Source organism: Galeopterus variegatus, unplaced genomic scaffold (assembly GCF_000696425.1).
Source record: "Galeopterus variegatus unplaced genomic scaffold, G_variegatus-3.0.2 Scaffold5844, whole genome shotgun sequence".
Lineage (NCBI taxonomy): Eukaryota > Metazoa > Chordata > Mammalia > Dermoptera > Cynocephalidae > Galeopterus > Galeopterus variegatus.
Genome location: NW_007731955.1, coordinates 96,391 through 109,182, shown reverse-complemented (window position 1 = coordinate 109,182; position 12,792 = coordinate 96,391). Strand labels below are relative to the sequence as shown.

At 50.6% G+C, this 12,792-nt stretch overlaps 1 protein-coding gene across 1 annotated transcript in view; it reads right to left on the bottom strand.

Moving 5' to 3' along the window:
* COL4A2 (collagen, type IV, alpha 2) overlaps positions 1–12,792 on the bottom strand; it is a 112,112-nt gene that overhangs the window by 34,489 nt on the left and 64,831 nt on the right. The window contains exons 26-28 of the mRNA XM_008590103.1: positions 11,796–11,852; positions 6,211–6,318; positions 3,004–3,225 (exon numbers count right to left, since the gene is read on the bottom strand). Of these exons, the coding sequence (XP_008588325.1) occupies positions 3,004–3,225; positions 6,211–6,318; positions 11,796–11,852 (387 nt within the window). The remainder of the gene's footprint in view (positions 1–3,003; positions 3,226–6,210; positions 6,319–11,795; positions 11,853–12,792) is intronic.

Below are 12,792 nucleotides of genomic sequence, written 5' to 3'. Positions count from 1 at the left end.
CAAGGGCAGGGTCTGACAAGCACAAGTTAACGTCTATAACTAGGTGACGCTGAGATGTGGGTGAGCCTAGAGAACTTAGCCCATGAGATAACTGGAGCGTGTTCCTGGAGGGTGCCCCTTGCAGAAGTGGACAGGACAGGCTGCGGATAAATGACTAAATAACGCCTGCTGCTTCAGGGCTGCCTTGGAAAAATCAGGCATGGGGGATTTTGCTCTTTCAGTTGTTTATTGTGATTACTTCTTCAAAGATGAATATTTCAGGTCAGCTTCTGTTTGTAGAACATCTATTAAAAAAAGGAACTACTAAAAATCAGCTTCCCTCAGCTAACTAGCATCTCGTCTGTGGACTTGTGCAACGACGTTATCTGGAAGGTTTTGCTCGGAAATACGGGATGAGTCTGCGTGTCTCTGGAACTGATCCCGCACGGCTAGTTAGGCAGAAGCAGAACTTGTCTGCACTGTGGCATTGGTGAACTGAGTCGAAGCTGAAACAGTTACTAGGAGTTTCAATGCTTTGGAAATTAGAACTTTTACCAAACAAAATATTCTGCCTAAACAAGGTGTATGGAGCTTGTCATAAAGGGGACCTAATAAGGCATTGAAAGTAAACCTGCTGCCACTTTTGGTTTTTATGATCAAACNAGGGGACCTAATAAGGCATTGAAAGTAAACCTGCTGCCACTTTTGGTTTTTATGATCAAACATTTTGAAGCCTGCAGGAAATAGTTAAGTTGTTAAAAAGTCTACCAGAAGTACCCTCATGTAAAAGAGCTAGGGCAGGACTTTTGCAGTTGGATTGCAGAACAGAGTGACGGTGAACACACTGGACACCCATGTGTGTGCTCCGCTGGGCCTTCTGTGAAGGTGGAAGGTGCCACGCATTTAAATATCACCAGGAAGGCAGGAGCACAGAGCTGCATCCTCTCAACACCGCCAAGGCCTGCCTCTCTGCAGACAGTCGCTGGTTTGTACCCTGTGCTCTGCAACTGACCCAGCCGCAGGAAAGCTGCACAGGGCAGACCCAGACGGCCCAGCACAGGGTCTCCATTGCTCAATCATTTTATCCAATGGCCTGCACTACCTGGCTCGGTTCAGTGTTGTGTGTGTGAGTGTGCATTAGTGTGTGTGTGTGTGTGTGTGTGTGCAAACGTGTGTATACATGTATGAGTGTGGGTGCATGGGCGTGTGTATGAGCATGCATGTGGATGTAGATGAGTGTGTGAGTGCAAAACAGCATTTGTGTGCATGTGGGAACGTGATGGACGCGTGTGGATGTGCACGAGGGGACGTGCATGTGCACGTGACTGTGCACGGGCATGTGTATGAACATGTGTGCACGCTGCACTCAGCATCTCAGCTCCTCCTTTCTCTCTGGTGGCCTCCGTGCTGAGGCTCTGCTTGCCAGTGAAGTACCCTCATGTAAAAGAGCTAGGGCAGGACTTTTGCAGTTGGATTGCAGAACAGAGTGACGGTGAACACACTGGACACACATGTGTGTGCTCCGCTGGGCCTTCTGTGAAGGTGGAAGGTGCCACGCATTTAAATATCACCAGGAAGGCAGGAGCACAGAGCTGCATCCTCTCAACACCGCCAAGGCCTGCCTCTCTGCAGACAGTCGCTGGTTTGTACCCTGTGCTCTGCAACTGACCCAGCCGCAGGAAAGCTGCACAGGGCAGACCCAGACGGCCCAGCACAGGGTCTCCATTGCTCAATCATTTTATCCAATGGCCTGCACTACCTGGCTCGGTTCAGTGTTGTGTGTGTGAGTGTGCATTAGTGTGTGTGTGTGTGTGTGTGTGTGCAAACGTGTGTATACATGTATGAGTGTGGGTGCATGGGCGTGTGTATGAGCATGCATGTGGATGTAGATGAGTGTGTGAGTGCAAAACAGCATTTGTGTGCATGTGGGAACGTGATGGACGCGTGTGGATGTGCACGAGGGGACGTGCATGTGCACATGTGACTGTGCACGGGCATGTGTATGAACATGTGTGCACGCTGCACTCAGCATCTCAGCTCCTCCTTTCTCTCTGGTGGCCTCCGTGCTGAGGCTCTGCTCGCCAGTGTCAGCAGCTATGAGTGCCAGTTAGTCTGGTCATCATCACGACCCTCCTGCCCCGGGTCCCACCCCTCAAGGCCTTGCTAGGAGACTGACAGGCTCATCTGAAAACCAAGTCCTTCTCCTGAGCTTGGTGAGTTCGCCTGAGTGTCCTCCTGTACAGGACCCCTGACCCAGGATGATGGCAGAATCGGGTGAGGGGCAGTGCCTCCTGCACCACCCAGAAGCCCCCTCGGCCTGGGGTGGCAGCAGGGACTGATGACAAGGCCATACACAGATGTGTAGTCAGGGCATAAAGTCACAGTCTTATCCTTCATTTTCACTTTTGATTTGGAATGCCGAGTGGCGGGTCTCAATGACCCAGCCATCTCCAGCATGGGGTTCACCCAGTGTAAACAGGGGCTCTGGGGTTCTCAGTGCCAGGTCTGCAGAAATTGGATACTTAAAGCCATCTGATGCATGGTTTGGTCATCAAACAACAGGTGGTCTTTTTACTTTGCTAAACATACTTTGATATCACGGGAAATGACAGTAAGACATTTAGAAAAATGCATCAGGTTTTACACCAGCCAATTGAGTTGCATCCCACATTATTCCTGTCTTCCTCTCTAACCTCCGACCACGGTGGCCAGCCCATCTTTTCTCCAAACCAACTGCACAAATCCTGCTGTAAAAACCAGTGAGCCCTGAGAACAGTGTACTAGTCAACCCACACTTGTAAAAGGTCTCGAATGGCCATACTTTACTGGCTATAGAAAGAAAACACATTATTGTCATAAAAACGTTCTAAAGCAACGTTGACACTCCACGGGGAGAAGAAAAGCAAGACCAGTACCGCATAGATTGTGGCTTCTTACCAACACCGCAGAGGGATTTGGACTCAGCCCTGGGAGTCACCGAGGAGCTGGCACTGGCCCCTCGGCTGCTCCCCATGTGTGACTCACCTCTGAATCCAGGGGGGCCTCTCTCTCCTGGGGAGCCTTTCGACCCTGGACGTCCGGGCAGTCCAGCATCTCCCCGGGGCCCGGGCTGGGCTCCCAGGACTTCTCCAGGAAGCCCCCTGTCCCCTGGGGGCCCGACTGGCCCTGGCAGGCCCGTGGGACCTGGTTGTCCATCTGGGCCAGGGAGGCCCACTGCACCTTTGGATCCTCTGGGTCCTATGAACCCTGAAAGGAAACACAGGTGGCCCCCCACACCACAGGTCAGGGTTATGATATTCTAGAAGTGTTGGAAAGAGGCTGGAAACAGCAACCATTTGCAACAGGGTTCTCGGACGGCAGCACTCAGCTCAAGGTCCTGCCCCACTGCCTCTCTTGGAGCCTACAACTCTCACAAGGTGGTCCTTCTGCCAGCTGACCGTCTGCTTGCCTCTGCCACCTGGTCCCAGCCCTGCGACTGAGCTGTGGGAACAGAGCCTTAAGAACTGACTGCTCCTTGGCCATATGTCCTTATAATTCATGGGCTCTCATGTTTTACAAATAATCCCAAAATATTAACTTTCGTGGGACGTTCTAGGTTGTTTGTGCAAGGGAGGGGCAGAGTCACAGGATGGGAAATGCCCGGAGGTGAGATGGCCTGGAGCCATCATAGCTCACACCCCGCCCCCCACCTCCCTGGTAACAGGTCCCTTGTCAGCAGTCAGCCTGGAGATGCCTGAGGAGGAATGGAGACCTTCTGTCATACTGACTGCGGAAACTGTCATGTCCCGTGTGTGGACGGAAGGACAGTGGCCCTCCTGTGCCTGTTGCTGGTGCCCCGGGTCAGATGATCTCACTGTGTCACTTCCTCTTTTGGTGCACTCTGCCCTGAGGTGACGTCTACTGAACCCCCAGAGCTGAGAGTCGCGTGTGTGCTCGGAAGGAGGGTTCTGAGGTCATCACCGCCTCAGCCGGATGCACAGGGGACAGGCCCCGCTCTAAAGACGGTTCTGCGGGAAAGGATCCAATTCACACAAGGCTCAGCAACCTTAGATTTGGGTATAGAAACTTTCTACCCATTCCATGTGGCATATCCAGCCCGAAATATCCAACAAGCAAGGCCTCGGGCCCTTCCTGGGACTGTATAGCCAGCCCCGCCTGCGACAGGGGAGGGATTGGAACTCCAGGGCCCAGAACACAGAACAGGCGTCTGGACTTAACAAATATCCAACAAGCAAGGCCTCGGGCCCTTCCTGGGACTGTATAGCCAGCCCCGCCTGCGACTGGGGAGGGATTGGAACTCCAGGGCCCAGAACACAGAACAGGCGTCTGGACTTAACATGATATGAATTAGCTGGACCCTGTTTCACAGTTTCCACGGTGTGATTTACTCGCATAATAAAGAGATATGGCTTTCACTGGAAATGTTAACAGCTGCTCACAGGGAGCTGTGCACCTGCGTTTGCTTATGAAGACCTTTTGTCTGCACCAGAATCTGTTTTCTGTGATCTCTGAAGTCGGGCATTTTACTTCTGCTCATGGTGATAGAAGGATAGTATATTTCAGTACCTTAAAAAGTGACGTGTAGGTCCTCATTCACCCCTTCCCTCTGGTCCATAGTCTCCCTGTTCATGTAAGGCCTTACGTTTCAGTAGGGAACCGGCTTCCTACCCATATTGCTGCTGCCCAGATCTCCTGGGAATGGGCACATTCCCCGCACCGTCCACCACAGGAGAGCTCTGCCCACGGTTCCTGTGCACACAGTGTGCGCTCAGAGTTCTCGGTACCCTTCATGCTCAAAGCCAGAAGCTGTTAAAGAATTATTATCCTTCTCTTTTTAAAATAGTGAGCACTTATACTTAGTATATGTGAGGTCGTCAGAGCACAATGCCGTAACTTCTAAACATATACGTGTTCCCAGCGGGGGAACAAAAAGATGCAGACGCATCGTGGGGCGTGGAGATGGCAGACTTTCCCCTGGTTCTCCCTGTGCCTTGGTGAAAGACACAGGAAGCACGCTTCCCAGTTTTGCAAAGCAGGCAGAGATGCATCACACGAAAGGCGACAGGATCAAGGTCTGCAACAATCGCTAGGGGCTGCAACACTGAGTTCAGAAAGATAAAATCTATCCAGAATTGATACAAAGTTCTACATTTAGCTTCAAAGCAATTATCCAATGTAGGGCAGGAAAGAGGCAGGATTCAATGACTCTTTGCTGAAAATATTTGTGCAGTGTCTGAATCTAAGGACACAACAGTCCCACTGTTGTGTATGATATTCCAGACGTGTAGATCATTTTATTCAGTTTCTGGAGCCCAGTGTGGAAGGAACGCTGACAAGCAGGAGGCCGTCACAGACAGGATGACTGGAATTCCAAGGGCATGGAAATGATGTCGTAAAAAGGAAGCCTGCATTCCCGGGCCGAGTCTGCCCACTCAAGTGATGTCTGCGGGGAGTTCCGGCCACTCTCTCGGCTATAAAGAAGCAGACCACGTGCTCACAGAGCCTCTGCAACCACGTGGAGCATCACGCTCACCCACACCGTCTGCATCACAGCCACGGTGCATGCTGTGTCTGGGGACACTGGACTGTGTCACAGAGTAGCTGACACACGGCCAGCACCCGGACTCTTCACTGCAACTCGTTCCTGGAAACACATTCACTTTCCTCCATATACAGATGAAAGTCTGAAGCTTTTTAAACCACTGTCTTCCATGATTCTTTGCTGTGTCTAAGTGTAGACGGGATGGTACGATCGTTTATCCAGATAAGCTGGGAACTGAAGAGTGATCAGGCGTGGCCACAGATAGCAAAAACAGGTGTCCTCTGTGTGGGGTCTGGTGAGTGACCATCAGATGGGGAACTGATCACGAGAGGGCTTTTGTGCCTTTAATGACAATCTCAGGAGAGGATAACATTATGTGGCCCTTAGCACATTTGATATCAATCAGAGGACAATCTTTCTGCAGCACCTATTTTTTTTCCCTGCAAGATCTGTAGGTATCTTCTGTAAAAATCCAGCACAATGTTAGTGATGAAAAAGTCAAGAATTTTTAATCTCCCAAGAATGAGAACAAAATTTGTCATCACGTATTTGCGAAAACAGTTTTTAAATGTCAGACGATGACAGAGCCGGGGCACCCTGATCTCTCTCTCTCTCTCTCACACACACACATGCACACACGTCTTTTCCTGAACCTTCGGGGCATTGATGCGGGTTGGGTCCTGGCTTACCTGGGGGTCCTGGAAATCCTTCACGACCTGCATCTCCTGGTAAACCCTTGAGTCCTGGGGCTCCATCAGCTCCTGGGAGTCCTGGTGTCCCTCTGAGGCCTTTGGCACCTAAATACCCAAATAAACCACCGAGTACGTCAGATCCCACGAGCACGAGTGGGGCATGAGCAAGCTGGCACTGACTCCAGCTGGTACCGACTCCACGCGGCCTCTTATGAAACCGGGAGACGACGAGGCTGGGGGTCCAACCCAAAAACAGCACTGCCAGGCTCACAGAGTGATACTCGGTATTTAAACGTACTGCTTACGGACTCAAATGATAATAACAATTCTATTCACTGTCAGGATTCTACACTGTACTAATTAAGGGCTTCGGGTCTGGGGGTCAGAATGCCTGGGTGTGGATTTGGGCTGTACCTATTGTATTTGTGTGACCTTGGACATGTTTCTGAACCTCTCTGTGGCTCAGTTTCCTCATCTGGAAAGTGGAGAGAACATAATGCCTACTTCATGGGGTACTGGGAAGACCACATGAGGTAACCCTTGTCAACACTGGAGCGGTGCTTGGCGCAGCACGTGTGCTCCATGTAAGTTCCTCTAATTAAAGGGCTGATGTTACTCATTGATGTCACAAAACTGACCTTTCACTCAATTTCATCCACATTCCCAGTTTCTCTCCAGAAAGGGAAGACTGTGTGACGCACCGCCCCCCTTGGAAAGTGGGTGTGTGGGTGGCAGGAGGTGGGGGCAGGGGTTGGACAGGAAGAAGCAAGGTGCTCCCAGCAGCAGGGGAGCCTGCGTAGGAAATGAAAGCGACCAGCCCTGGCAGGTGATGGCCCTGGAGCCAAAGACACCCAGACCCAGACGTCTGAGCCCTCTGCCACTGACCAGCCTCGGATTATGTCTCCTGCCTGGGTGTGTGTTGAGTGTGTGGCCTTGGGTCCCCTCTGACCATCAGAGGCCCCACCTGTAAGAGGTTCTTGCATGAGCCACAGCTTGCAAACTGACACTAGCACATGTTCCTAACCATAAGGGACTACTGGGGGAAATTTATCCTATTTGGCTCTGTCCCCATCAGATCCAGGGCCAACATCAGGACATGTGAGATGAAAAGCTCTGCAGAGCTGCTTGAGCTGAGTGGACCCTTCCTTACGATTGCCAGACGAGGGCTGAGAAAGTCATTGTCATCGTGGACATTCAGTGTGTGAAGAGAGGGACCAAGAACGTGTACCAGAAACCCAGCATGGCTCTCATTTCTCTGCAGGGCCAGACGAGGGCTGAGAAAGTCATTGTCATCGTGGACATTCAGTGTGTGAAGAGAGGGACCGAGAACGTGTACCAGAAACCCAGCATGGCTCTCATTTCTCTGCAGGCTTGACTGTGAGGAGTGCAGGAAAGACCTGGAAAGAACCGCACCTGCGGGCACCTGCTCCTCTCTCCAGGGGAGCTGAGCACTGCTGAGAGGGCACTGCCCGCTCCACACCCGGCACCACAAGCCTGATCAGATTAGTCCACCTTATGTCACCTCCAGCCTCTGTGTTCTGTCCCACACATGTGACTGCGGGGTCCGAGGACACACTGGGAGCAGCAGGTCTGCAGGCAGGGCCAGGGTCCAGAACCTTGTGCGTGCGAGCCCTCCCTGCCCTTCACCTGACGCCAGGGACCTCAGAGAGACTGAGGCCTGATGTGATGCTTGTCACTCCTTTGGCCCAGAAGATTCACCAGAACCTTCCAGAATTCTGTTTCACCTTCTCCTTTTCTCCTCATTCCATTTAAATAAAATGACCACAAAGTAAAATAATAAATCTTTCCCCAAGTCTTTGTTCAAGATTTTGAATGTACATATGACCATGTTTTAAAAATTGTTCCCTTTTTTGTTTCCACCTTCTGGAAAGTTCTGCTCCCCAAGCAGTCAGCCTTGCCTGGGTTTCCATGTGTGGCACGCCTCCATCGTGCTTACATATCCACACCCTGTCTCTGTCAGCCAGGGCTAGCAGGCCTCCTGACCTCTCAGTCTAATAAAAATGTCATTTCCAAACCAGATGCCGCATGTGTGTAGTGGGACTGGTGGTTTGCTCTGCCTGATTGAATTCTGCACAACCCGACACCGAGTGGACACCCCACCTGGTCACGCACAGATGTCGGTTCCTCAGGAACCTCACTGAAGGAACCTAGAACAGGGTCAGGCGCTTGGTACTGCAAATGTGTCTGTCTTGCTCACTTGGCGGGAGGAAAGGATGGCACCCTGTGGTGCTTGGACGTGGGGGACGAATCATGCAGACCACTGAAGCCCCTACATCAGGGCTCAGTGTGCAGCTGAGGAAGAGTGATGCTGACATTGGAACAAAGTCAACCAGAATGGAGAGGCAGCCTTGTTACCGATCTCCCTGGGACTGAGCCCACCGACTGCAAACTTCCTGCTTTCTGCTAGAATGTCCAGGAAAATTCACTCTCTGTGGGAAATTAGTGTTGGACAGAGGGTCATGGCTTTGCCTTCTATCACTAATTAGCTTTGTGGCCCCCGGCAGGTGTTTTGCCATCTCTGGAAGGCAGTTTCCCATCTTTTTACTTGGGAGGCTGGAGTACACCAGTGCTTCTCTGAGGACCACGTTTTGAGTAGCAAGGGGCTAAAATCTCCCCCAGCTACAACACTCTAGCCCTTATCAGAATTTGTTCAATATTCCCTATTGCCTTCTGCAAATGTTTACAACACCTTAAGCATTTTAAATAAGATCTTCCCTTGAAGGTTTCCTCTGTCCTCTACCCAGAGTCAAGCTACCAAAATGTAGGAAATATTGACTTATTTAATTGTAATAAGTGACTTACTAAAAGCAAAACAAAACTTCATACCAGCTAAATGAAATAATTCCTAATCTATAGGACATCTTTGATTCGAATCTTTTCATACGGGAGGCAAACTCGAGACATGTTTTCCTGTGCTTCTATGCCTGTCTGAGGCTGAGAGATGCCCTCCACCTGTGCTCTCAGAACCCAGCATACCAGCTAAATGAAATAATTCCTAATCTATAGGACATCTTTGATTCGAATCTTTTCATATGGGAGGCAAACTCGAGACATGTTTTCCTGTGCTTCTATGCCTGTCTGAGGCTGAGAGATGCCCTTCACCTGTGCTCTCAGAACCCACGGACAGCGCGCCTGCCAGCAGCCAGGAATCATCTTAATTCTCTTTGCACATTAATAGTGAGAATGGCAGCTTGTTCCCCTTAGACCATTATCTCCCATTGTAATTAAATGTTCTTAAACAGCCCCTAATACTTGGCTGGGCGGGGCAGGATGGGAAGTCACTGCCAAATGATGTTGTCTCATACACAGATGTATAGAAATGTATTTGTTCAGAATTCCAATATACTTGTAAGTCTATAAATGTGTCAGATGAACAGAGTGAAAATCTTTTGATGACTCAGGATAATGGAACGTGTCACTCTCATGTGATCAATACTTGTGGGAAGACCTGAAGCTGGTCATTTTTTGTAAGCTGGTAAGTCATTATCTTACAACTCTGTGCAAATTTCAGACCATCTCTATGACACACAAAGGAATCTGGTTAGAAGGCCTGAGATCCCATCAAAGCGGTCTGCTTTGGTGGGAATGAGGAAGGTGGAGACAGATAAGGGACCTAGAGAAAGGAAAAAACTTAGATTCTCTCCTGCAAAACACAGGCAGGGGATGCCAGATTACCAGAAAACGTAAAGGATTTTACAAGTTTAAAGGTCTTCTGAATGTTCCCAGGGTTTAAGGCCTTGCAACTGCAGTTAAGCAGAAGTCACAAAACTCTAAAATCTTGAGGAAGCTGTTTGCTAAATTATCAGTCTAGAAGCAAAGTAACACAGCACTTCCCGCTGAGAGCTGTTCCCGTTCTCCAAGCCAGGGCTCAGCAGGATGGTCAAGGTCTGGTGCACAGATTAACTTAAGCTTAAAAGGCCATTTATGCATTGCTAACATCAAAAGAATATTGTTTTTTTTTTCACTTTTAATTTTAGGCTCATTGCACATTTGAAATATTGAATCTATGATCTCATTGGGACCCCATGATCTCATTAGCCTATGATCTGCTTAACACATGAGATCTCATTAACCTTTGCTTAGTAAGCTTCATGTTGTCAAAACATATTCACCAAAATCCTCTGCCCTCACACCCAATTTGTGTATATTTCAGGCACTGCTTCCATCCAGTTGCTGCTGAAAATGATCCCACTGCAGTCCCAGAGCCTCCAGCATTTGGGGGATGGCTGTGGGAGTGACTGAGCTTGGATCTGCGGAGGGACAGACCTCTCCAGAGCTGCAGCAGGGAAAAGGTACCATCGAGGAAACCAGCCCAAGGAAGATAAGCTCAGTTCTCAGAAGACAACATAAGGGACCTTTAACTCTGCCTCCAGGTGCAAATGACTCCTGCATTTTATCCTATTGTCCCCAGTAGGACAATAGATCCTATGGTCACTATGCACCCAAAGACGCCCTAAAGGCCCAGGACACATAACAGAAGTTGACATTACATTTCCAACTTTGAGTGCTGTTTGTACCACTCTGTATTTTACACTGGCTTAGCACTTTACAGTTTATGTAGGGCCTCATCCACAGTTTATCATGTGCAGGATTAAGGGCATCAGGTGTGAAGGAGGGAGAGCCTGGAACACCTGCGCAGGTGAGGCCCCGCCACTGCTGCGCGGAAGACTGGACTGCATGGGGCGGGGGGCTGACTTGCCCCCGGACCTTCCTCAGAGGGCCGACCGCTTCCCTTGCCCGTCACAGGCCGAGGAGGAGAGAAACCTAAAGGACGAGCCCTCTCCAGCCAAAGTCCTGTTGCTCCAGCCAGAGGACGCACAATGTCCAGCCCAGGCTGACTGACATGGACACTGCGAGTTCCCGTGACAGCCTGTCTCAGGGAACAAACCCGCCTCCTGCACCTGCATGGAGGGCCCTGGCTCCCCACTGCTCGTCCCCCACAGGAACCCCGGGGCCCGGTGGGCAAGGTCAAGTTAAGTGGGGCTGCGAGAGCAGCTGTGGTCCCCTGTGCCCCACCTGCTAGCACCAGACAGGCCAAAGCGTGGCTGCATGGCTGCCCCTAGACACTGGCTCTGTTGCGGAGAACCCTATTTCCACTTGGGTGCTTTCGTGGGGGTGGCTGGACTGTGCCAGCAGACCAGTGCCCAGGTCCTCCTGGATGATAGAGATGAAAGTCCTAGCCTTGCTTATTTCTGTTTCCCATCCATCAAAACCCCCCAGAAAGAATCCTTTCCCGTGGGTTCTTTCCATGTACCCTGGGCTATAAAGGCATAAAATGAAAACCCACAAAGAGGGCGCTTCCTTTCCAGTGTTAGAGAGAGGCTGTAGCTGCTGCTGCTGTGGGCGCCCGCCAAGGGCCACGGCTGGGGCTGTGTTCTCTCTCTGTGTAGGGATTTTTCCCTTCCAGCTGGAGCTGGACTACCTGTCAATCACCACATTGCTCTGGAGCAACATCCAGGGTGAGGGGATGCGGGGCAGAGGGAAGATGAACAGAGAGGGAAGCAGGGAAACGCAGACGCAAAGAGGAAGGCTGGGTGCCCCCGTCCCCCGCAGCACATTACCTGTGGGGCCTGGGGGTCCCGGCTGGCCAGATGAGCCCCTGGGTCCTCCAACACAACCTGGGGAGAGAGAGGAAAGAGATGAGCTGGGGCAGCCGTGACCACTGGGTCTCACAGCCTTGCGCACGCTAGGTCGGCAGCTCCAGCCATGCAAACCATGACCGCGCTGTGATCAGACAAGTTTAATGACGTAATTAATCTTGGTTCTGATGTAGGTAAAAGTCTAATTCCACTGTGTAACGAAATCAGAATATTACTACAAAATGCAAAGTAAGAAAGTCCCGTCAAATGAAGACTGGTCCTGTGCTGGCAATGACTCCTTCCCTCGTGTAGGGGAACAGCCTCAGCACAAACCACACGAACGCGGGTCCTCCCCAGTTAGGCGATGTGGACGCCTTCCTTTGTCTACAACTGTCCGACAGCAGACGGAGACAGCCTGTGATTTCAAAAGGAATTCTTTGACTTCCCGTCTGTGACTCTGAGTACTTTCAGAATTAACCACAGTGATTAGCGGCTTTTTTTAGAGCAGTGCAGTTGTGTCTGGTGGGGTGGCCCGGTGTGGTGACATTTCAGCAGAGCTACTTTGCTGCTGTATCTTTGAATGCAAAGTAAGAAAGTCCCGTCAAATGAAAACTGGTCCTGTGATGGCAATGACGCCTTCCCTCGTGTAGGGGAACAGCCTCAGCACAAACCACACGAACGCGGGTCCTCCCCAGTTAGGCGATGTGGACGCCTTCCTTTGTCTACAACTGTCCGACAGCAGATGGAGACAGCCTGTGATTTCAAAAGGAATTCTTTGACTTCCCGTCTGTGACTCTGAGTACTTTCAGAATTAACCACAGCGATTAGCGGCTTTTCTTAGAGCAGTGCAGTTGTGTCTGGTGGGGTGGCCCGGTGTGGTGACATTTCAGCAGAGCTACTTTGTTGCTGTATCTTTGTCTAAGAAAGCATTCCTGCAAGAACAGTAATTCTGGAAATGGCTTTTGTATGTTTGCATGAG